Below are 24,142 nucleotides of genomic sequence, written 5' to 3' on the forward strand. Positions count from 1 at the left end.
AAATTTTGATAGGTGATTTCATTATTTGAGTCTTGTCTTCTCTGAGAGATTAGTTTTTCCTGTGTTGAAAAAAGTTTATTTTTTCAAAACATCTAGTAAATGGGCTCACAGTATATCCAGTAAGAAACTGGATTGTAAGAAATAGGCAAACATTTTATTTGAAAATGTATCTTAACCTTGCAACATTATCTCTTATATGTGTGGATTAGGTTTAGATCAAAAGCAGTTCAAGTCAACTGCAGCTTGTGCCAGCCCTGTTGTGAAGAGATTAGAATTTCTTCCCAGTCCTGTCTCTTCAGAGGAAACTGCTTCGAGCGAGAAAGATGTGAAGAAAGCTGAAATAGAGCAGCAGAAGGAAGCAGAGCTCCCTCCTACACAGGAGGTATGTATGGACAAGAAAAGGAGGGAGCGGAAAACAAAACAAAACAAAACAAAAAAAAAAGGAGAAAGATCTTACACAGAAATGTTTATTGTGCAAATTGGTATTTTTCTCCATATAATGTCACTTCAGGAGTTCATTCAAAGCATGACCCGGAAGGATGGTTTCAGCTGCCAGATCCTGTGGTCGTCAGAAAGTTCCCCCTCAAAAGGAACTCCACGTGTCTGCTTGTAGTGTTTGAACCTGTAAACTGGTGGGACTAGAAATGAGAACTTAACCTACAAACCCCAGTCCCACCACCTGTTGGGAGGGCAGAGTATCCAGAAGGTGTAGACCGTGGAGCTTAACCCCTTAGTCCTCCTGAAGTGCTGAACAAGTGCAGGTGGTGGTAGAGGTGACAAATGGCTGTGACCATACTGCTCTGTCAGGTGAATTAGATGTTGGTGAGCTAGATGTCGGTAGAGGATTGACTTTGGTGTGCAGAGCAGTGTGAATGTCAACAGGAAACAGCTGGCAGTTACTTACAGGACTTCAGTACTGCAACTCCATGTTGTAATTCTGGAGATAGAGGCTTCATCTTTGGTAATGTTGTTTCAGAAAATAAGTAGAAAGGGTTTAAACTAACCTTTGATTGAACCTGTTGCTTTTTAAATACCGTTTTCTGCTCCCAAATGTCTGAACAGGTGATGAAAGCAAAAGCCCTGGAAGAAAAGGGGAGTGTAGTGCTGCCGTTTTTAAAGAAACTACCGGAGACCAGCCAAGTTACTCTGCATAATTCTGGTCTACAAGGTGAGCAAGAAGCATTTGGAAAACTCAGCCAGACAGTAGCTGAATATGGGCATGTGACGTTCAGGGAGAAGTGCTTAATCGATAGCTTGGAGGGTTTTGGAGCTAAAACATTTATTTTCTATTTTTATTGACTGATATGGGTAGTGTGGCTTCTCTGATGCAAAGGACTCTTCTGGCTATTCCTCTTAAACACAACAGCAGAAATTTGACACAGCAGAGGAAGAGCCCTATCTTGCATTTACTTGGCCTAGCAGTAAAGGGTTTATTATGTCAATGAGTATTACATACTGCTGCTCACAGATGAATATGACTTATCAATTGGTTTTATTTCATGATAAAATTTTCTGGCAATAAATTCTGCACTCAGTTGCTCTTGTGGAGCTCCTTTTCATAGATGAACAATACACATATCTGGCCACATCCTTGAATTTGACCACTGCCCAGCACAAGTTCTTGCAATGCAGAACCCTTTTTTCCCCGTGCCTTCATGACAAAGTTTTGCTTGAGACTGATAATGTTTAGTAGTTTGATTTAAAATTTATTTTAAAGCTGCATTTTATGTGGGTATTGTGGAAGAAAGAGAGAAAAATTTCCCTGAAGTTTTCTTTCCCATAAGAACTTCCTAGCTTGTTAAACTATAGGTAATATACTGGTTAGCCTAACGTTTTCAAGATTAAAACTACTGAAGGTGCTCCACTGTGAAAAAACTGGAGAGGGACTTTTTACAAAGCCATGTAGTGATAGGAGAAGGAATAAAGACTTTAACCTGAAAGAATGCAGATTTAGATTAGATATTAGGAGAAATTCTTTATAATGAGTGTGGTGAGGCACTGGAACAGGTTGCACAGAGAAGTTGTGGATGCCCCATCCCTGGAAGTGTTCAAAGCTAGTCTGGATGGAACTTTGAGCAGTCTGATCCAGTGGAAAGTATCCCAGTCCATGGCAGGGGGAATTGAAACTAGATGATCTTTAAGGTTCATTCCAACCCAAACCACTCTGTGATTGTCTGAAAAGGAATGGAATTCTCACTTTTTTTTTAGTGGGGAGGTGCTACCCAAGCAGACTTCGAGAACAATATCGTTTTATGTTAAGCAAATCAAACCCAATATCAAGTAACAGGTCATAGGTCTCTTGCCTGTGTTCTGACTGGTGCTGAAACACTTGGCTGCACTCTAGTGTTCACACCATATAGAGCACTGAAAGGCTCGCAAAATCTGTTAAAACCTGTATCTGCAATAGGAATGAATGCAAGCACCGTGCAAAGACTTGAAGGAGTGGCTGCCCTTGCATTAGTGTGCTAGAGCTCTCGTGTAAGTTCAGGTGGCATGTTGCAAAAAGTAACATTTAAATACAGACAGTCCGTGTGATCTTCGGGTCCACTGTAAATTAGCTGCCGTGGGCCAAAGCGACTGTAGACAAAATCCCTCTCATGACCAAGGTGGCTGAGGTCTGAGAGTCTGTCATCGCCTTTTGACCGCGCTGTTTCTTGTTTTGTCTCCGTGCCGTTGCCTGCAGAGCTGCCCCGCGGGGCCATGGTTCCGCTTAGGGTTCGCAACAACTGGCGGCGCTCACAGTTTTTCTCCCAGTCAGGTAAATGCGGCGCTAAGAGCAGCTCCAGCCCTTCTGCCGCTCCAGCCATAGGTGTCTTCGGACGTGGGGCTGGGGCGAAAGCTGATGACCACGGGGACTTGTTCTACCTCTCGCTTTCGTAGAAAATTTCTATTCCTGCTGCACAGTTGACAAAGAGCTGTTGGGTTGCACATTGTTGTGTTGCTCTGGTTTCAGGCACCCAAAAGAAATCCCTTGCCTATAAATACCTTTTTCTTAATTTCTTTAAATCAGTCTAATTTTCAAAGACATTTGGATAGAAAATGGCAATGGTTCTCTTCGTAACTGTGGCTCTTGAATAGTGTAGTCCCATTCTTTTAGCATTGCTGTACTTTTTCCTTCCTTGCACTGAATCATGAAGGGAAAAGTAGATCAAGGTAGGTAACACTCGGTGTCTGAACACTGCTAACATCTGTGGCCAGAAGTAGATGGCATTAGCTAGTGGTAGAGTAGAATCTGATAGTTAATATTGTGCTCCTCTGTACCCAGATAAAAAGTAGTTTTGTTGGTGATGGGTGTAATCTGGTTTCTGATTTATTTTCTTGCAATTAGTCCTTGCATTTGGTTGTGGGAGCAAATAGGAAACTAACATAAAGCTCTTTTATACAGATATAGTGTAGATTTGTTTACAGGCTAAGGACATTTTGCTGTGTTAAATTTAATCTTTCATTGTTCTGTTTTTTTAATAGCTGATTCTGATAGTGGTGACAAATCAAATGTGAGTACCTTTTTTGGGTTATTATTTGGTTTAGCAATTTGTGTTTAGCAGAAATTAATTTTTTATGCAAACTGTCTTGTAACATGCCTAAACCAGAATAAGATTTTTTTTCTCATGGACATGTGAGAGGAAAAGTACAACCCAAATCAAGGCACAGTCTGAATCTGGAATTCATGCATTCTCCTCTTATCTGGAGCTAGATATACAGTGTTTGGTTGCTGGAGCCACTAAAGCTTCACAATCTCAAAATAATATGTAATTCTAAATTAACCATTCTATTTTAAATGCGTAGAAATGAAAGGACTTCATTATTCTTGTGTTTCCTCAATGAAACAAAAAAACCAACACACCACAAATGCTACTCTGAAGTACACAGTATTTCACATTCTGTTTGTCATATAGAAATAGACATAATCTTTTCCTATGAGATTCAAATAATACTTATAGTGGAAAGGAATATGACAGCAACTGTCTAAAATTGCCCTTGATTATAACAATTTTAAACGCATCATGTCTTAGGATCCTTAGTGAAGCCTGAGGATTTATTTCTTTATGGATAAAAATTAAAAGCAAGACTATAGGCTGTTGTGCTAGCAGACATAAGATGAGAGAATATTTTTTTACAATCTAAAACTGCTTTTCATGTTGTGCAGAAGGTTATAGAGAAGCAAAATATGTATGTTCTTTAAATTTGAGTCCCTGGAGGTGGCTCTGTTCAGTGCTGCTTAGAGCTTTCTTTAGGTTCTTTTTCCCCACTTCAGTTGAAGTTTCCCAAGCCTTTCTTCACAAACCAAATTATTTTTTTATCATGTGGCTACCTATGGGCAATCCCAAGTGTCAGTGAAGCCAAGAATATTGTCTGCTCACTGAGAGAATCCTTATCTAGTTCTCAATTTCCCATTGTAACATCATTGGCCAGGCTTAATCAGGCAAAGTGCAGTTTTCTCTGGTAGCCGTGTGAAGTGCAGTGTCACAGTCTAATAGCTTGGTTTTCCTTCACGTAAGCGTTTCAATTTTTGGTCCTGGGATCCAGAAGAAGAGCGAAAGCGCCAGGAAAGGTGGCAGCATGAGCAAGAACGCTTGCTTCAGGTAGGGAAGAAACTGTATGTCTTCCAGTGTGTGGTTCAGCTGTTGGATTGTCCCTTTGGACAAAAGCTGGGCATTTTGTGTCATGTTTTCCACATCCTCTGTGGATCCTTGAGTGAATTCTGTGGCAGTTGAGTGATAAATGAGCACACACACACACATGTTCTCTGTGGTTTAGGCACTCTCATGTCTCCCTTCCCCACTCCATGGAAAGACCAAAAGGGCTTGGTTCTGCAATCCAGTGCAGAGTTAAACCAAATGTGTTGGTCCTCAATTACATTTAAATTATGTTGAGCACAGACTACAAAACACTTAATTACTTGGACACGCTTTGTCGAGACTGACAATTTGCTAACCCTGATGCCTGTGCAACTCTTCTTTAAAATGATGGTCTTAATAGATTTTTGTAGAATTCTGCTTTGTTCACAGGTTGTTCTTGGAAAATATCAAACTGAGTTTGGACATGAAAGGATTTGGGTTTGAGAGCGTTTTGTGAGAGAGGGAAGTATCTTCAAGACAACCATTAGTTTTGCCTAATGGTAGAGTAAACTCTAAAAGTTCTAGGTTTGTGTCCTAGCTGGAGGAAATACAATGGCCGTGAGAACCTGAATTTCCCAGGAGTGTCTTTTGAAACTGTGATTAGCTTTGATCCCAAAGAAATCATATCTTTCTTCCATGTAACAGAAGAGCAAACAACTGTCAAAGGATAGAGAGTAATAAAATGCTGTCTTTTAATCTTTTAAAAAGGACTTGTGTGTCTCTGTGCTTTCTTGATGTCACCAATTTTGCACCTCTTAAAATGGTGTAAAATTCTCATAATATTTCTGGCACATGTGGGTGCTCTCTCAATAATAAATGCTTCTCTTCTGGATTAAGCAGATGTGGTTTCCAATTTGAACAGACATTGGAACTGGTTAAGAGGAAAATGGAAGTCACCATTCTTCTCCATATTCAAACCAGTTCTGGCAAACAATTTTAAACACCTCTTTGAGATTTTTTTTTGTGCAAAACGCTGTGAAAACAATTCTTAAGAAATCATCCCATCAAGGAAGAAAATAACCTACTTGGCTAATTATAAGCTTACTCTCTTCAAACCTTTACACGCTATTCGCTTATCTTTTAAACTTGCATAGTTATTCATCATTCTTAAATTATATTGGCATATCTCTTAAATTAGTACCAGTATCTGCAAAACCTGCTCATTTGTATGCTACCTTGCTGAAGTTTTTAGTGTACAACCGTTGTCTCAGTGTTTCAGGGTCTGTGAAACATTTTTGAAACTTAATACAGTAAGATAAACAAGGAATTACTAATATTTTTGATCACAAACTTAATTTCTGACCAAAGATTTTAAAAATGTTAACAAATTAAACTTCTTCTAATGTGTCAAAAGTTCCTTGAAGTTTGAAGGTGTTAAATGTGAGTCCTAGAAAAAAGTGGGGAAAGTGAAAAATAAGCTTTTTTTGACACCCATGGATGTTTCCAATTTTTCTTTTTTTTTCATCCTATTTCTTATTAAACCACTTCTAGCAAGTTCATTTTTGGTGTGGAGATACTACACAATTTATTCCTAATACTGAATGCTCTGAATTTACCTGCATTTCTACCCATATACAGGAGAAGTATCAGAAGGAGCAGGACAAGCTGAAAGAGGAATGGGAAAAGGCCCAGAGGGAAGTTGAAGAGGAGGAGCGTAGATACTATGAGGAGGTATAATGCTCAAAGGAGGACCTTGTTTATTGACCTTTTTTTTGTATTTAAATGCACCCACTCATGTAAAACAAAAAAAAATAGTCCCATACCTAGATTAATTAATTAAAAGGCTCTTTAAGGCTGAATTCTCAGGAGGATTGTTTCTCTTAAACACTGCTGTAGATGTTGAGGAAAAATATTTAAATATTTGGACAGGTATCCTCAGCACCTCCGCAAAGGTGGAGGTGTCTAATTGCTATGCAGGTCTGGGTGAGTCAGTACAGCTGCGTCTGGGCACGCTCAGAGTTCCCTCCAGAGGCAGAGCCCTGTGTATTTTGGCATATACTCAGTGCCTAGACTTGGTGGAACTCCAGATGAAATTGTTGTCTGCCTTGGGCTTGATCATGTAGGTATTTTGTAACTGGCCTTTAAAAAAATTTTAAAATCCACAGGAGGTGTTCAAAGCTTGCAGTTGTGGAATATTAACAATCTATAAGATAGTGGTTTTCTTCTGTTTTATGTGGGTCATTATTGCAGGAAACTGGAAAATATTTATATTTTAAGTTTGTCTATGCATTATGTCAATGAATGGTTTCTCATTGTGCTTGAGGGACATACTTGTGATCTAAAAAAGAAATTTTTTTTCAACTTTCAGAATAAGTTTTTCATGTACCAAGGGTAATTTCATATTTTTATATTAAACTTAATACACTGATGCTGTGAGAAACAGTAGTTCCATGCCAAGTGAAATATTCTTTCCTGTTTTGTAAATTCCATCTCAATTATGGCAATGGTAAAAGAAATGGAAGTGCAAAACCTTGAAGCAAATTAAAAATTGAGGTGTTACCATTATTCTTAGTACCACAAGTCCTTATCTAGCCATCTAAATATGGCACATAGCCAAACCTTCATTTCCTTTTGTGTTTCATAAGCTCATAGATACATTCTGTATTTTTAACCCCCACTCTCTCCTGATCCTCTTTCTTTAGGAACGCAAGATAATTGAGGATACTGTAGTTCCATTCATTGTTTCTTCAAACTCTGCTGAGCTCCTCTCCTCTTCTTCCTCTGCCACTGAAGGAAACAAGACATTGGTGAGTTTCTCATGGAGTAGTAAGGCACTGAAGAGTAAGACATCTTTAGTGAAAAGTTTAATCCTTTGCTAAAGGCTATCAAAGTCTAGGAGCAGAAAGAGTAAGGGTATTCCCTGGGTCCCTTCTTTAACTAGTGATACCTCAGAGTGCTGTAACTTACAGATTTTCACAACTGAGTAGCTGTATTCCCAAGCAAACTGCTACCATCCCATTTTCAACTAGAGCAGAGAGTGATAACTTTCTCTCTGCAGCTGCCTCTCTTCTTTAACTGGTGCTGTGAAAAGATCTGTTTCTTTTTATTATCTTCCAGAGCCAACAAAACCTTAAGTGTTTTCTCTGAATCCAAAATCTCGAATGTAATATAATGCTTTATATATATCTCAGATGAGACTGAATCCTACCTCCCCAGTTTTCCTCCTTTTCTCTCCCATCATCCCTCCTAGAAAGCAGCAAAACAAACAGAGAAATGTTTACTCTCTGGGTTTTTTTTTTTTTTTACTCATGCAGCACAGAATGTTTAATTCAGTGCATCTAGCATCTAATTAAATTAGTGTTTGCAGAGATCAGAGAATGACACCCCAGGCGAGATCACAGTAGAGTAAGTGTGGGATTCACAGACATAATTTTCTCCTGCGTAAGGCGCCTGCACCCAGTCATCTGCCTTCTTCCCTTCAACTTCAGGATTAGGAGTACTGTATCATTTGGTTCTCTTCTCACCCTTCCTGCCCCCTGTTCTCACTCACCCTGGTGCAGGGCCATCAGCCATGGCCAATTTTCCACTTGGCTGTGTAGCAGTAACTTCCTTGGTGGAGTTGCTTATGCAGCAGTCAGAACCCTGCCTGCACCCAGAAGTGAAGGATCTCATGCCATTGCTTACTCAAGCTCCACGAGTCTGGTATGAACCACTCCAGCACCACTTTGGAAGTAGTACTGGTGTTGCCCTTTGAGGATGCCCAGTGCATGTGAGTAATGCTTTGCTCCTAGGCAGAGACAACAAGCTGAGGCCACTCACAAAGTCCTCGCAAGTCCAATGGGAGAGTGTCTAGACTCTCAAAGTAATTCAAGGATTTCTGCCAAAGAGTATGTAATGGAAAGTTTTAATTTGCCATCCTTTACACCATAATTGGTCCCTAACTTATTTCATGCTCAGTTTAGTCCAACTAGTTGCTGTTTCAGCTAGAGCCTTAATTAAATCCAAAGTTAGCCTTACCAGGATCAAATGGTTCTACTATATAAATGTGAGATGTCCTTTTTGATAATGTGTATCAACACAATATATCTAGGGACAGCCTGTACTTTTCCCACGTGTGTGCCAATGCCAAATTCAAAGGGAGCTCCTTGTTCCCTCTTCATCTGTCTTCTAGAATTCAAGTGATTCAAACAGCTTTCCAGAGGAAGGCAAACAAAAAGAAGGTACAAAGCAGAAAAAGCTGCTCTGGGAGCAGGACAGTATGCCATCTCTGAAGAGCAAGGAAAACGAGCTCTGGCAAGAAAAGAGGAGGTATGTATTAACCCTAAGCATTTCATAACCCTGTGGAGCTTTGTGTTCTGTTGGCTTCTGGGATATCACATGTGCCCACGATTGACGCTGGAGCGCCAGCACCCGGTGGCCTGGATACAATATATCCTGATCAATATTCACTGGCCATGCAGGCTGGCGCACGTGTGGCACCGCACAGGGCTAGTTGCGCATATTGGAAGGCTTGTCTTTTCCTTGTATGGCTTTGCCAAGAGGCTGTCACAGCGACCAGATCAGACCTTAGACAGCTCAGACATCTCTGTACATCACTGCTCTGTGTCTTGTGTACATTTCACAAGTCATCTGAAGGAATAAAGGAGCAGTAGCTGTTTTCACTCAGAACCTGTGTGAAATTGCCTGGCTATCTCAGAAGTGCCATACCCAAAATTGCCAGATGCTGTTTAAAGTCCTGGACTTTGCTTAACTGATAATTAACAGGTTTCACAAAAGAGGGGAGGCATCTAATGATGCTGAGCACTGTATAGAGAACACAGATAAAAGCTTTTTTTCTGTCAAAGAAGCCACAAATCCATTTTCCACAAATCCAAAATAATCTTCAGCACATCTGAGTGGCAGTTTAAGGTAAGCAGGAAGACTTGGGCTACTGGGAGACAAACTTGTTAATTCACTGAAGTTATTGTCGTTGTTGACACAATAACAAAAATCTTTTTGTAAAAAATAGGCTGATAGTCAAAAGTCTGATTTTGCCATTACATTCTAGGTGAATTTTTTCCTGGCTTTATTTATACAATGTGACTTATTTTTATTGGCAGTGGAAATAAAGTGCTCTCAGGATACCCAGAGACTGGTATCTTGAAAGGAGGAAGTGAACAGGAGCACCACATGCCGGTGATGGAGCGGAGCTCACCTGCCAGGCTGAATCTGCCACTGACTCAGGGTGAGAGTAAGACTTCCTATGCATGTGTTCTCCTTCAGACAGAAATCAGGCAGAAATCTAACTCAAAAATTTTGGAAATTGACAGTACATATATATCTTCAAAATTGGAATGTTTCAGACTAAAAATTTATTTTATGTTAGCAAAGATGAATATGTTAAGGTGAAATTTAAACTCTTCTTGTTTTCATCAGAGATGAGAGTTTCTGCAGCAGATATCTCGTTTATAGGCCTGCATGTTCACAGTAGCAGTTAAAATGGTTATCTTTAATCTTTTACATAATCGTACATACATATAGGATTTATCTTGATACAGGGAGCATATTTCCAACACTTATTTTGTGTTTTGATACCTAATTAGATTCTTTATGTCTGTTTCAGTCCAGGAAAAATCACTACATGTGATATGTAACATTTTCAAGCCAAGCCTAAAGTGACACCTGCCTCAGTTTCATCATTAGAAATGTCTAATGACATTTAAAGTTAATTTATTTTTTTAGCTCCCATAAGTATTGATGTTTTTGAAGGAAGGAATTTCCCCAAAGCATTGCTGTCATGAGGGTCTCTCTTTAAAAAAAGGTCAATTCACGAATTTAACATCATTATCTACCTAATATAAGTGAACACTGGAAAGTAAATAAGTAGGACTAAAGACAGAAAGTGAATGCAAATTTTGAAATCAAGTTTTAGATTTTTGTTTTCAGTCCTGCATAAAAGTTCATTATTCTAAAAAATGAAGTGTCTGTGGATGGAAGAGTTTTCAGTGTTATTACTTGCTCCAAATGCAAATTCAGTCTATTAAACTTGGTAGGTCTGCTTTCCTTGTCTCAATTTTATTGTATTGTTAGTGCTTTGATAAAAGTTGCACAAAGAAAGAAAGCTGAATATATATCACCCAGCAACACATCCTTGGGGATCTGTAGTAGTGATTAAGCAAACTTAACGGGTTTGACAATTTTCAACTACTTCTGCTAATGACCCTGCTTCAGGGTTTTTCTAGGTTCTTTTCAACAATTTGGTCCCCTGCAAGTATTCTTACGGCTCCTTTCTTGCCTCTTAAAGCACCCCATCCATCCTTGCTCCCTTCTTAAGCCCTTAAATAATCAGGCATGTGGGTTTATTGCCTTGACATCAAAAATAGGTAACAAGCCTTTCATAGGCCCCAGCAAAGTTTTCATTCTCTAAACCACGTGGTTGGCGCATGGCAGGGTAAGGCTTCTCCCCATCCTGTGAGCCACAAAATTCACATTGCAGGGTCCAGGTAATGCACTGTTTCTCAAAGATAGGATGGTTGGCTGCCTGGACATCACACAGATCATTGCTTATTGCTAGGAGGCTGTTATTGTCACTGAGCCATCTGAAGCACAGAAGAAAATTACAAAGGATTTACTGTTTATCAGTAGGTTTATGGAGAGCAATTACTATACCATCCCTTTAACTCTTGCTGTTGAGAAGTTTGGATCCCCTGGCACCACAGAAGTTTCAGTCTCTTGGGTGTTTCCTTCATTATGACAACAATACTTCATTTTCCCAAGTGTTATTTGTGGATGGCTGTTTGACTTTGCCCTTTCCCCCTTCAGAAATAGATTCAGCAGCAGGGTAGGTCACGTTTATGTGAAGGTAATGCAAAGGAACGATGTTCCACAGAGATCTGCTGATGTACCAAAGCCTGTCTCTGACTTTGTGGGGGATTTCTGAGGAGTTTGTTTTACGGAACAGTACACCTCTCTCCTTTATGGTGTGCCCACAAGCCATGATGGTCTATAAATTTTGACAAAAGCATTTTGCCTCAAATGTTGAGTTTTCCCTACCTCTTGTAGATATCTCCTGGAATCAGCAGCTGCTGACAAAGCAATCTCCACAGTGCACAGAAGACAGTCGGCAGAGACCATTCCTGGGCCAGACTGTGGGACAGCAACTGAGCTCCGCAGGGGAAGCAAGGAGGTGAGGACATAAAGGTTACTGAAAAGATAGAGAAGTCCTACTTGCTCTGTTCTCCCTTACACTCCTGCTCAGCGTTCTCTATTGGTTGGGTTTGATTAGTCCTGCAGTGTGAAGACACCCTTCATGTCTGGCTTTCCCATCGAGACTGCTAACATTTATCCACTTTGTTGTTCATTACAGGCACCACAGTTACTAATTTCATGAGGGAGCACACCTCCTACATGCCTCTCTCCTCTTTCTTCATAGCTCTTTTAGCATATATCTGCATAACTTTTCATATGCTTAATTTGTTTTAAGTTCCTGAGACAAACGTTTATAGCTAAAAAGTAGCTAAATATGAGAGTGGGAATGTCAGGTTATGTCTGCCTCTTTGAAGCTGATATCCAGTAGCTTCATTCCCCATCTTCCAAACGCACATCGATTGCTACTTTCTAGTCCTTTAAAGATTATACCTTTTAAAAGAAGATACATGTAGAGTAGTATTTTCTTTCTGCTGTAAATTTTGGTGAGGTCTTCTTTCTTTGCTGCTTTGCCTTGTGCTTTTGAGTAAGCCTTACTGAGCAGTAACACCAATTCTTTTGGTAAATGTGGGAGCTGTTTGCCTAATATTTACAAAAAGTACCTGTGTAATGAGAAAGGAACATCTGTTTTCATTAGCATACAAATGAACACAGTCTTCTGCAGAACCTGTTACCTCTATGAAGGTTATATCCAGTCAAAACTAATGTAGATTGAGGTTTGATTACCTATTCTTCGTAATAAACTGCTTGTGTGTGTGAGAAAATTGTTATTTAATCTGTAAACTGTTTTAAGCAGTTAGAGTTTGAATCAATCCTATGATTTCTGATAACAAAAACCATGGTTTTTCTCACCAAACTTTTGCAGGGTAGCTTGGATACAAATTAACCATTAACAAAATAAAGGACTTTTCACTGTTGGTAGCTTCCTTTTTACTCAGTAAAGGGCCAACAGAGAGTGTGGTGTGGTGTGGTGTGGTGTGTGGTGTGGTGTGGTGTGGTGTGGTGTGGTGTGGTGTGGTGTGACTTGGCTTAACCCTCCTTCATCATGGTGGGAGCTGTGATGGATTGGTGGGGTGGGCAGGAATCTCCACATGGCTGATTACCTTGTGAGTTCCCTGACTGAGCAGCAGCGAGCAGACTAAGACTCAGAACCAAAAATCCTGAAATTCACTAGCTCGAATTTCTCCATACAAAACCTGTTTTTATTTGTTGTTCAGCTGTAGTAATGCATCTTCTCTTCTGTATTTTAGGGCAGGCTATCATGAGAACTTCCAATCTGGGCCGTCATCTCCCTGCTCGCCTGCTGCTCTGAGTCAGTCACCCAACAGGTACTAAAGGTCAATAAGGAATTTTGCAGACCAAACACTTCTTGTAGTTGCTGGTGAACTGCCAGAGTGAAAATCACATTAGTATTATGTGGATGCACTATTAAGTCTGCTAAATGTTGCAATTCATAACTGTCCATGGGATAAACATGTAGCTCCCTCTCCCATATTTCTTGCCTACTTCAATGGTATTATGTTTTCAAATAACACAGTTCAGAAAGCAGCTTTAGAACTCTGCTTGACCATTGAAATTTCAATAAAATTGAAATGGGACAGTATAAACTTCAGTCAAAGTGTGAGATCAGAGCACTTAAGCCAAAGGATGTCTTCATTGTCACATGCTCAGGAGTAAGGTCTGCTTGAGACATTGTCACTTGCTGATTTAAAAAGAAATTCTTTCTTTAATTTCCAAATTAGAAATGCACTTTGCTTTTTTGCTGATTTTTAATTTGCCCACAATCATGCTAATCTCTTAGAGATTTGATTCTCTCAAGCAATCTGTACATCTTTCAGTGAGTTACGTGTACCAACTCTAAATAAATGTTAACTGTAGCCTGATTAAATCACTGATAATTTGGGGTATGTTAAAATCAGTTTGCTTATTAAATAGGGTGAAGTAATACAACACAGAACACAGCAGGTTTTTCTTTCTATTTAAATTACATTTTTCTTCACGTTGCAGAGCAAAGCCCTCTTTCTGATGTCGCTTGCATTGACATGAAGCTATTGGGAATTTTTTACATGAACAATTTATTATGTTTTTTTAACTGTAGCTGCAGTTTTGGTAGGATTGCAGATCATTTCCTTGCTAAAGGTCGCTAGTTGTGATAGCTGCTTCATATTTTTTAGCAGCTATGTTCTGATCTGAGAATCTTTTCCATGATCTTTTCCTGAAATAAATCTTAGTTTTGTAAACAATGGATGGGATGTAATTCATTTTCCCTCTAAAACATTAGAAAACTCTTAAAAATTTCTCAAGATGCTCTTATAGTAACTCTGATAGTGGAGAAGAAGAAAAAACAAAGGTGAACTCAGGAATAACACAGAAGCAGAAGGGTTAAGGTTGTAGGAGTGGAGAAAAAAACAACAGCGAAGTTATTCTAAAAGGAATAATGATAATGAAGCGACAAGACAGTCATGTGTCTGTGCTATCTGTGTACATCGTGGGCTCAAGAGTAGAAGCAAGGACAATTTTCTAATTGTGATGAGCTTTTCTGCTGCTTCTGTCTCTCTTTCTCTCTCTCCTTCTTTTTTTGGTTTTTGGGTTTTTTTCTTTTTCCAAAATGGCTCTTTTGTTATGCTGCAGTCCAGATCTGTCTCCGTTGGTGGCTTATTATAATATTGCTGCCTCAAAACCTTAAAGCAAGAGATTGTAAACTTGCTTATCTGGGTAGGATTTCATCAAATTGTCTTCTCAAAACTCATGAAGTATCGCAAAGTTTCTCTCCTAGTTTCAGCCCTGGCTGAAAAAAGCACGGATGACACATAACGGCAGGGGATCCCTTTTGGTCTCAGATTCATCTCACTAGGCCAGGCATCAGTTCTGTCAGGCTGACAGGCAGGTGGGAAGGGAAGAGTGTGAGACCCATAGAAGTGGGCACCTGCACTGCTATTAAAACCATTATGAAAAAGGGCACCAGTTATTCCTGAGGCTCTGAACCTCAGGCTCTGAACCTGACACCCAGCTGTCATCCAACTGCAGATTTATGAGAGAGGTCTAGACAGGACTGCTGAAGGAGTGAGTTGAAGTATTTTTTGCATTGCAGATGGAGATGCAATTTCAGGTTTTGTCTAACTAGTTGTAGTACTAAGGGGCTGCAGCAGCCCAAGCTGAAATGAGTCAGCCACTGCCTGGTCTGTATGCTGTCACTATTGACTTCACCAGCTTGTTTGGGTGCAAGAATAGCATCCCTGTTTTCTGATTTGCAGTGAGCAAGTCCATTTGTAAACAAATTTAAAAATTCCCAGGCTGAGAGTCTGACTCAGGTAATTTGTGTGAATTGCTGTGGCATTGACTAGGTCTAAGTAACCTTTTGTTGTAAGGGTGGTGAGGCACTGGAGCAGATTGCCCGGAGAGGCTGTGGACTGCCCATCCCTAGAGGTGTTGGATGGGGCTCTGAATAACCTGGTCTAGTGGAAGGCTCCCTGCCTGTGGCAGTCGGCTTGGAACTACATGATCTTTAAGGTCCCTTCCAACCCTAACCATTCTGTGATTCTAGGAATCCACAGGCATGGTTCCCTGCCACCCAGGCTTGTTTAGAGGCTTGCATCTCCCTTGATCTAGCACAGCAGACTGGCAGGGAAATGTGTTTGAGCTGCTGTGCATTCAAGCATTTTAAGTCCTTCGCTTGCCTGTCTGGAAGGCAGACGTGCAGGCTGATTCAGTAACATGGCTGAAGGGTCAATGTGTATTTATGTAAACCCCTCCAGTGCTCCTTCCTCTCATCCTGTCCCTGGTGATAAACCTATCTAAACATTTGGCTCCATTTTAGCATCAGTTGCTGTGTTCTTACAGCCGTGTTTGTCTCCTAGGTCTGTCAGTGGGAAGAAGCTTTGCTCTACCTGTGGTCTCCCTCTTGGAAAAGGAGCTGCCATGATTATTGAAACACTCGGGCTTTATTTCCATATTCAGTGCTTCAGGGTATGTCTCTTGCTTTATTAAGAAACATCTCGAGTCATGCACAGTGCAAGTAGAGTGGAAGTGAAACTGAAAATGAGGGGGCCAAGGGGTTTGCATGGTTGTTGTGTCTGAGTGTGTTTGTAAAGAAGTGGAAATAACATAACTAATATGTTATTTTGCAGTCAGACATGTTAATTGGACTAAAACCTGTGATCAAGCAAGCAAACTCAGCTTCTTTACTTACAGGGGGAAGCATCATATAATTTCTCTATTGTGCTCATTGTTTTTTAAATATAACATTATTTACCTTGTTATTTTTTTAGGTGGTCTTTTCTTCCTTCCAAAAACACAGTCAGTCCCAAAGCCGTCTTTGATCTGTCCCATGATTGGAAAGCTTTGACTAGAAATATTTCTTGACTGGTTTGGGGTGTTTCAGTTTGGAAATAACCTGAAGTGTTTTTTAGAGAACTTAGAAAGTATCCATTTCCATTATCTCTGGCCCAACTGATATTAGACATTTGTGAAGACTTTTTTGATTTTAGACATTTACCCTGACTGTATCTCTGGCGTCTTTAAGCTTTATCCATCACAACTGGCCTGGCTCCAGAATGCAACCTCAAAGTCAGATGTCCCATATAATCATTAGACTTCACTTCTGTGTAAATGGAGGCTGCTCAAATCCAGTCCTAAGCACTTTTGACTTTACAAAAACCCTCTTACAGATTTGCAGTGTTCCCCAGGAGTATGGGCTGAGTTCTAGGGGTGTATTTTTCTCACTGTTCCAAGAACTGCTGAAACAAAAGTAAAAATTTGGGAAGAGTTGTGACAGGTAGTAGGGCGTGGTCTGTCTTACTTTCTCTGTTCTTCAACTGACAGTGTGGCATTTGCAAGGGACAGTTGGGAGATGCAGCGAGTGGCACAGATGTCAGGATTAGAAATGGTCTTCTTAACTGCAACGATTGTTATATCCGATCCAGAAGTAAGTACCAAGTACTGGGAGCTCTAACAATACTGTTGCCATGGTTTTAACTGGTGGGTTTGTCTGGCTCTGACACTCAGGCTCTTCGCCATGGGAAGAGGAGTCTTCCCATGCCATTTTAATTATTTTCTCATATCAGAAAAGATTTCCAAGCCCATTAAACTTTGCCCAGAGGATCTCTGCTCAGCACTAGTAGACTTAAAGGATATTTCTGTGCATAAACATAAACGCCTATACTATGCATGCATATTGTGTGACCTGGAGGCTTGGATCTCTCACATCGCATGAGACAATGTAGATAATTCTACCTGATCTAGGACCCTGTGTTTGGAGAAGTTCCCATTTTTTGTCTCTAGGACTCCCTTTTGTGGACAAAATGGTCATGTAAAATATTAAGAACATTCTGTAACTCGTAGAGAATCCTTGTGTTGGTATCCCCAGATATGTGCTAAATAGTGTTGCTTACCATTAATTTTGAAGAGTGAGCCAGACAATTGCACGTCAGAAAGAAAACTTCATGCATTTTGCTGCCTTAGAGCAGGTCACCTAAATGTCTTTCCGAGTCCTGGATTTCTGTGACTGATGCCAAATTACTGGAACATTTTAGCTTCACCCCAATGTCACCAGTGCTGGTCAGCTGGCTTCCACTGTGTGGAAAACAGTTAAGATGTGAAAACAATAGAAGCAATTGTTGTCTTCCTGTTAAATATTATTTGGTATATTCACTGCCTACAATTCCAACTGATAAGTGGACATCTAGAGCTCTTTTCACTTACTATTTCCCTTCTTCTCTCTCAAAAGCACTGGCTGTAGAAATCTAGGAGTAGGAAAGGTACCTCCCTATCTTTTCCAGAAGAAGATTGGGTACTTTTTCTCTGATGCTTCAGGAAAGAGATACTTCTCAATCAGCAGAGCTAGAGGGTGCTATTGTATAATCGGTTTTTTGGCTTTTTTTTTTTTTTTTTTTAAATTCTGCTCAGGAATGTTATCAACTTTTCATTATTTATATAACCCAAAATATTTATAAATAGCTTTTTCCCTTCATGCTTGATACTATAAACCTTCCTCATGTGGATGAGGTCCTGACCCTTAAAATGCAGATGTGCACATCCATCTTTACACAAAAAAGAGAGGAAGGTATAAAAGCTATAATTTCCTTTTCTTCTTAGTCCTTTTTGCTTAAATAAAAAGTGATGTCCCTTGAGGATTGATGAAGGCTCTAATAAATTATCAGCTTATATGCTGTAGAAATCACTCTCTCCATCATCATTTCTACAGCAGTGTTACTAGAAAATGCGTTACAGAACTGTATGCAGTATTTCATGTAACAATGTTTTGCATTTGTACATACCCAGCAGAATGGTAACCAAGTCCATGACAGAGGAAATAGATTTTGAGAAAATGTATGGCTCCTGAAGAATAATAATGGCAAAGGGTTTGTAATTTTTACTACAGATTGCCTCTTCCTGCTGTGTCCACCAGTCATATGGAATCTCAAAATCCAGTTAGTTGAATTTCAGCTACAGTAACTGTTGTTGACAATTCAAAGGGACTGATTTTGATAGAACTGCAAATATTGCTAGTTGCCAATTTTTAACAAAAATTTGATGCACTGCACACCTGAAATTAAGAATAAACTGGTGCAATGTCAGTGTTTTGCCTTTCAGTTCTGGGAATAATGCTGCAAAATATGAAAACAGTTGTTTGATTGCATGGCTTGTGCCTTCCTGCCCCCATGGCTGCATCTGAAACCTGTGCAGCAGTGGGCAGAAGTGACGGTCTCTAACTAACCTCGGATTAGTCAGTATTGTTTTGAGATGCTTATGGACATCTGGATTAAATATTTTGGCTCCCAGAAGCTTATCTGACAAAATGGATAATTCTGGTTCAAAATGAATCATCAAAAAAGAACAAGAAAAGCATTAAGGCTTACGTAGTGGTCCAGGGTTCAAAATATTTCTGGTTTTCAGATAAAAGTGGATGGGGTTTTTACTGGAAGGTTGTTTCTGTTCAGCGAAAACTCGCAAGGAAGGAAATTCTGTATTCAATGTCAAACACAGGGAATGGTTACAGGTTGATGAGTGTCAAAGTCAAAGGTGAGAGCTACATTAATGAGATTCCCTATATGGCCAAATAACACAAGGAGTCACACAAACTAGGCACAGCTGAAGATGAGTCAGCAGTCCTTTGCTTTATTATTTTGCCGCTGTAGAGCCTGAAATAAATACACACACAAGTACTTGGGGCGTAAAATAAGATCAGACTTCATGCAGAATGCATTCAATGTGTGGCAAGGAAAATACATTTCCATTGGAGTTATGCTGAATCCTTCTTTGTAGTAGTTAGTGCCCCAGCTTTGCAGGAGGAAGGAAAAACAGGGCACAAATATATGTAACTCCAGATGCTTTTGTTTTTTTTTTAAATCATAGAGATCATGTGAGGAAAATCTATGTTTGTTTATTAAAATTTGTAACCAGTTACTTGTTCTGGTTTTTTTTTACCCAGCTGCTGGACAGCCAACTACATTGTGACATGACTTTCAGTCCTAATAACTTTCAAGAAGGAACTCTCTTCTCATATGTATCGGCTGCCTCCAGACAATCACTTGTAAAAGCTTGAATCCATGGACATGATGGCTCTCATCTCGTTTTTAAAAACTCACAACAAAGCTGCACCTGCTCCTTTGAAATGCAATACGTTGTTTTTTGCTTCCTTAAGAAATTTGCAAAATATGTATGACCGTGTTTGGGATGGCAAAGCCTAAGTACTATAAAAACAAAACAAAACCACCTTTCAGGTATGCTTATGATACCCAGTCTGTTACCTTGTTCTTTTGAAAGTAATAAGAGAATAAACATGCAATAAAGCTGTTTTGTTTTAATATTTCTAGCAATTAAAAAGTTTAAGTTTACAGAACCTTTATAGAATATGCCAACTTGAGCTGAGAAGTAATTTTAAGATAGCATCTAATCAGTGCATTTGAAAAACTAAACATCACAGCACGACTTCTCTGTTATAACTGAAGCTATAACTTTTTTTATACAGAGACTAGTTTGATAATACATCCTGTAATTCTGAAGCATTTTGTGTTTATATTACTTTCAATGGAGGGTAGAAGTCAAACAAATAAATTATTGCACCTTTAGTCATAGGATTTTTTTGTTTGTGTACCTCAAGTAATGTTCATGCCTATAGTTTAATATTCTCTGAAATAAAGATTACTTCATTAAACCTAAAGACTGCATACCATTAACAATGGAAAAATTCCCATCAGGAGCAATCCTTCTTAGTAAGTTCAGCAGCCTGTATTGTTATTAAACTCAATGAAAGGTGATGTGGGGGAGAGGCGGCCGAGCAGGCAGACCCGGCTGAGTTGTGAGTCTCCGAGTTGCAGTTTGATGCTGTGGTGAAGCTTTTCTCTTTGGCATGTAACTTGCCAATCAGTGATTCAAGTGGGTTGGACATCTGCTCGTTCACTTGAAAACATTACACTTGGTTGAAATCTCATGCAGAGGAACACGTGTGGTTTGGGTACCCCCTGGGGCAGAGAGTTAGATGACCTTGAGCCTGTGTTCCTCCATCCACTACCCAAAAATAGTCAGCAAAACCCAGAAGTATGGAAGATGGGCAGGGAGGAGGCTGGCAGAAAAACTACCTTGCCTGTGTTTGGTACAGTGTTCCTTTATGCTCTTTGATTAAGCATGTGCTCCTTACTAAAGTGATCCAGCAGCTCATTGAAACAGGGGTTCAGCAGGTATCTACAATACACAAAGTTAGGGAATGTGTTGTAACTGTAAAATATCCTAGCTCTTTTTGGTAAACTGTTACTGAAAATATCTTCAAATGGAGGGAAAAAAGTTCTTTTTCTGCCTTAAAACCACAATAAAACTAAATGAGTAGAGATTTCTTCTATCTATGTGCATATCTGTTGTCTTTTGATGTGTGGGTAAATAGAAATGAAGTGGTTATTAGGGAAGCAATAATTCTGAGTTGTTCTCTAGATAGCAATTATTTATTGAAATGCTAGACAATTGCTTGCGAGTTGCGTAACCATGCAAAACTGCGTGTCATCAAACACACACGTGCGATGTCATTGGAGGACATTGTGACTATCTCCTGGAAAGTTACATGTTACTTCCTTAATACTGTGCCTTATAAAATGCAAAGCTGTTGCACAGAGTCAGCAATGACTTATGGATGCAATAAATCCAAAAAGCTGAAGTCCTTTATGGACTTCACCTGGGGAATATTTTTAAGTAAAAAAAAAAATAAATCAGACAAATGTTTTGAAACTAAAAGTGATATCTTGTATTTTGATCAACCACCTGCATGATTTACTGTTAAAGGGTTTTGATAACAAGGATGCTTACTCTTTGCTTGTGGTTGTTATAACATTTTTCCACAAAGAATGCGTAACATGGAAATTCAAGAAGCAGATTTCGTAACTGATGCGGTACATCTGTGTAACTCCATGTGCTGCATTAAGGATATGTGGCTATATAATGTCTGAACCTAATTTTTAAATGAGACTGTGCATGCTTGTGCATCTGTTGGATATGAACCTCTAGCACTGCTTCACCCACGTGATAGAGTTAGATGTGCAAATCAGTTCCCAAGTATATCAAAGGGTTGGTTGTCTCAGAGGTCAGGTCCGCTTCTCATTCCTGTAGGGATAAGTGCCCAAGGCTTAGGAGCATGGCTGGGATAAAGTGCATGAACGAGGGGGGAGGGATATTGCATCACACTGCAGACACATCACTGGGTCTCTGGAGCTGCTTAGGAATTGATCCCAGTGTCTATCAGGTAGTTTTGTATATGCATGTTTTAGCAAAGTTGGTTGTACTTAAAGTGAAATGATGCAGCGCTCAACGATGACAATTTTTTTCCCCAGTGAACGTCTATTCACCAGCACAGAATAATTTTCAACAGTTTCCTGAATCATACATGCCAACTTCTTATGTTTGATTTTATATTCCGTCTGGAATCTTACATGGCAAATTCATTCAGGCTGAGACTTTTTTTCGTTTTTCTTCCAGTTTAAACACATTAATATGATACATTTCTAATCAGGAACTTTGGCAACAGAAAAAAATAACACTTTCCTACATTTGAACTGCAATGTAAATGTATTTGTTGCAAAAAATGATTTATTATTACTGAGCAAGTACGATGTATGTAATGGGTTTTAGACGTTTTGGAATTTATTTAGCCTCTTACTACTTCAGAGAATCTGAACAGGTGTCATAACCCATCTGTATTTTACAAGCCCATTTTCATGGTGTATTTTTTCCCTACTCTTGCTATGTAGTGTTATTGATGCAGTACACCTGTAGTTTTCAGTGAATGTCGTAAAGGTTGGTGAACCAGAAGAGGACCATCCTTATCTGCATGTCCATTCAGGGACAAGGATTGCTGTCCTAGCTGGGGCTAATGTTGAATACCAATTATGCTAATCTTCCCTTTATTTTATTTATTCTAAAATGCCTCTGGAAATTAGGAAAACTTGTCTAAAACTCAACAGCTTTTATAGTAAATGTATGTTTATAAATAAAATGTTGATTACCTTTGGTGGTGTTGATTTTACTTATTATAACTAACTTCTGTTGCATGAACCTGGATTGCAGAGTAGAGGCTACTGCTTGGTTGGGGTAGGCTGAGCCAAGCTGTGCTCCCCAGGACTTAGTATATGAGATGAGACAATGAAAAGGACGTAGCTGAGATGGCAAAATGCACTGTGGATTGCCACTGTAAGCTGTAGCCCTCTATTCATAAGAGCATGTGTGCCTGTTGTGGTAAAAGATGAGCAGAGAAGGCTTACTGTAGAGAGGTAACCCCAAAGTCCTCAGAAGATCTTTCATCAGTGTTGGTGGACTGTGGCTCAGACTTTCACTCAACAAAGCACTTTCTATATGGCAATGCTAAATATGTGCTTGGTTAATTCCATTTCCACGTAGCAAAGATCCTGGAGTCTGTGCTCACTTTTGCATGTACTGAGGTATCTCACTAATTCTTGAATCGCAGCAAGTGTGTGACTTGTCCAGTCACCAGAAGAAAGTTCACACAAAATTTTAAGCTAATAACTGCCCCTTTTTCTACTTTTTAATCGGGTCTTAAGTGGATGACGTGTTTGGGTCTGTGCCAGTAGAGCATCTCGGCTGTTAGATGAGTCATGGGGATGTACTGAAAATTTAATTTTTTTTAATTAATTCATTCCTTTATTTTTATCCTGGTGCCTTAATGGCAGTGCTGCTGGTCATACATTATTCCTGCGTGTCTGTGAGGGCCAGCATTCTCTGTGGTGGCAGAGGCATGCTGGGATTCCCAGCAGTGCCATCGGTGCCCTGTCTGCGGGAACAGCTCGCTGCCACTGGAGGTTGCTCTGAGGCTGCATTTGGAGGCAGTCAGGCAGCAATTTCTGCTCCAGCAGCTCTGCACCAGGGCTGCTGGGCACACAGACAAACACTGTGACCCTTATGAGCCAGGGTAAATGGTGGCAATCCTGGTAGGATTTTTTGTAATATTATCGTTATTATTATTACTATTTTGTAATGAATGTGACCTGCACAGTCATTTATGATCCTAAAAGGGAACCACTGGGGGTCCACTCACCTGGCAAAATAATTTTGAATACCTTGTAAAAGGGGAGTTGTATCACCTGCTCATCTCCCCAGGACCTTCAGCTGCAGGTAGCAAAGGCTGCCTGGGGGGCCCCGAGAGAAACCACTGTGCTAACAGGGCCTTGGCATGCCCCAGGAGAGGACAGTGGCTTGCTGAGCAGTGGGATGAAGCTGAGGGCATATGGAAGAAATAGGAGGTGATGGGAGAGAGGAGTGGGCTGTTACAGCTAAGGTTCGAACATCAGAGCAGAGGATACCCCATGCAAAAAGGGATGTGTCTCCTCTACATCCTGTCCAGGTGTGATGCCTCCATCCCTCCCTTTCCCCCCACTGTGCACTGTCAGGACAAGGGCTCAGTTTCCTCCATTCAACCCACTTTGTTTTGCTTATTTTTCTTCTCTCCTTAGCAGGTGTTTTGGTCATCAGTGAGCACAGCCAGGTGCTGGTAGCTGTGGGAGGCTCTAGGCACAGGTGATGAACATCAGTAACTTGCTTACCTTGTGAGTAATCCTTATCCAGAAAACTCTTCTGGAGCATAGTTAAAAGCAGGCAGCTACCACTTTTTTTAGAAAATTAGCTTTAGGTACAGTTCTTGCTGCCCAGTTTAGCAAAGATGTGGTTTCAGATGGGTCCCCTTCCTGGTAATGGGAGGCTGGTTAAGTAGTTACTTAATAAACTTTGCAAAGTGGAGGCTTGTCCTTTTCTCCCCTTTACCAGGTTGGGTAACTGGGGAACAAGATGACAGAGACACATCTGCAGTGAAAATCAGAAGGGGTTATGGGCACTCAAAGTGTGCAGATGACCACCACTTGGATGGGAAAACAAAAATGTCAGTAAAATATCTCCTGTAAAGGCAA

The 24,142-nt window shown here is 40.0% G+C and overlaps 1 protein-coding gene across 7 annotated transcripts in view; it reads left to right on the forward strand.

Annotated features, from left to right (window-relative positions):
* Window positions 1-22,235, forward strand: part of LIMCH1 (LIM and calponin homology domains 1) — a 183,539-nt gene extending 161,304 nt beyond the window's left edge. For 4 of the 7 annotated variants that reach the window (XM_048302791.1, XM_048302799.1, XM_048302798.1 and 1 more), the window contains 14 exons: window positions 210-382; window positions 1,054-1,168; window positions 2,684-2,758; window positions 3,466-3,494; window positions 4,500-4,583; window positions 6,198-6,290; window positions 7,262-7,366; window positions 8,731-8,867; window positions 9,659-9,783; window positions 11,601-11,724; window positions 12,995-13,072; window positions 15,602-15,710; window positions 16,566-16,668; window positions 19,174-22,235. In XM_048302791.1, the coding sequence (XP_048158748.1) occupies window positions 210-382; window positions 1,054-1,168; window positions 2,684-2,758; window positions 3,466-3,494; window positions 4,500-4,583; window positions 6,198-6,290; window positions 7,262-7,366; window positions 8,731-8,867; window positions 9,659-9,783; window positions 11,601-11,724; window positions 12,995-13,072; window positions 15,602-15,710; window positions 16,566-16,668; window positions 19,174-19,199 (1,376 nt within the window). In that variant the 3' untranslated portion in view covers window positions 19,200-22,235. The remainder of the gene's footprint in view (window positions 1-209; window positions 383-1,053; window positions 1,169-2,683; window positions 2,759-3,465; window positions 3,495-4,499; window positions 4,584-6,197; window positions 6,291-7,261; window positions 7,367-8,730; window positions 8,868-9,658; window positions 9,784-11,600; window positions 11,725-12,994; window positions 13,073-15,601; window positions 15,711-16,565; window positions 16,669-19,173) is intronic. The other 3 variants (XM_048302792.1, XM_048302795.1, XM_048302796.1) reach the window with 3 other exon arrangements.
* The last annotated feature ends 1,907 nt before the right edge of the window (window positions 22,236-24,142 follow it).

The sequence above is a fragment of the Corvus hawaiiensis genome, chromosome 5 (assembly GCF_020740725.1).
Source record: "Corvus hawaiiensis isolate bCorHaw1 chromosome 5, bCorHaw1.pri.cur, whole genome shotgun sequence".
Lineage (NCBI taxonomy): Eukaryota > Metazoa > Chordata > Aves > Passeriformes > Corvidae > Corvus > Corvus hawaiiensis.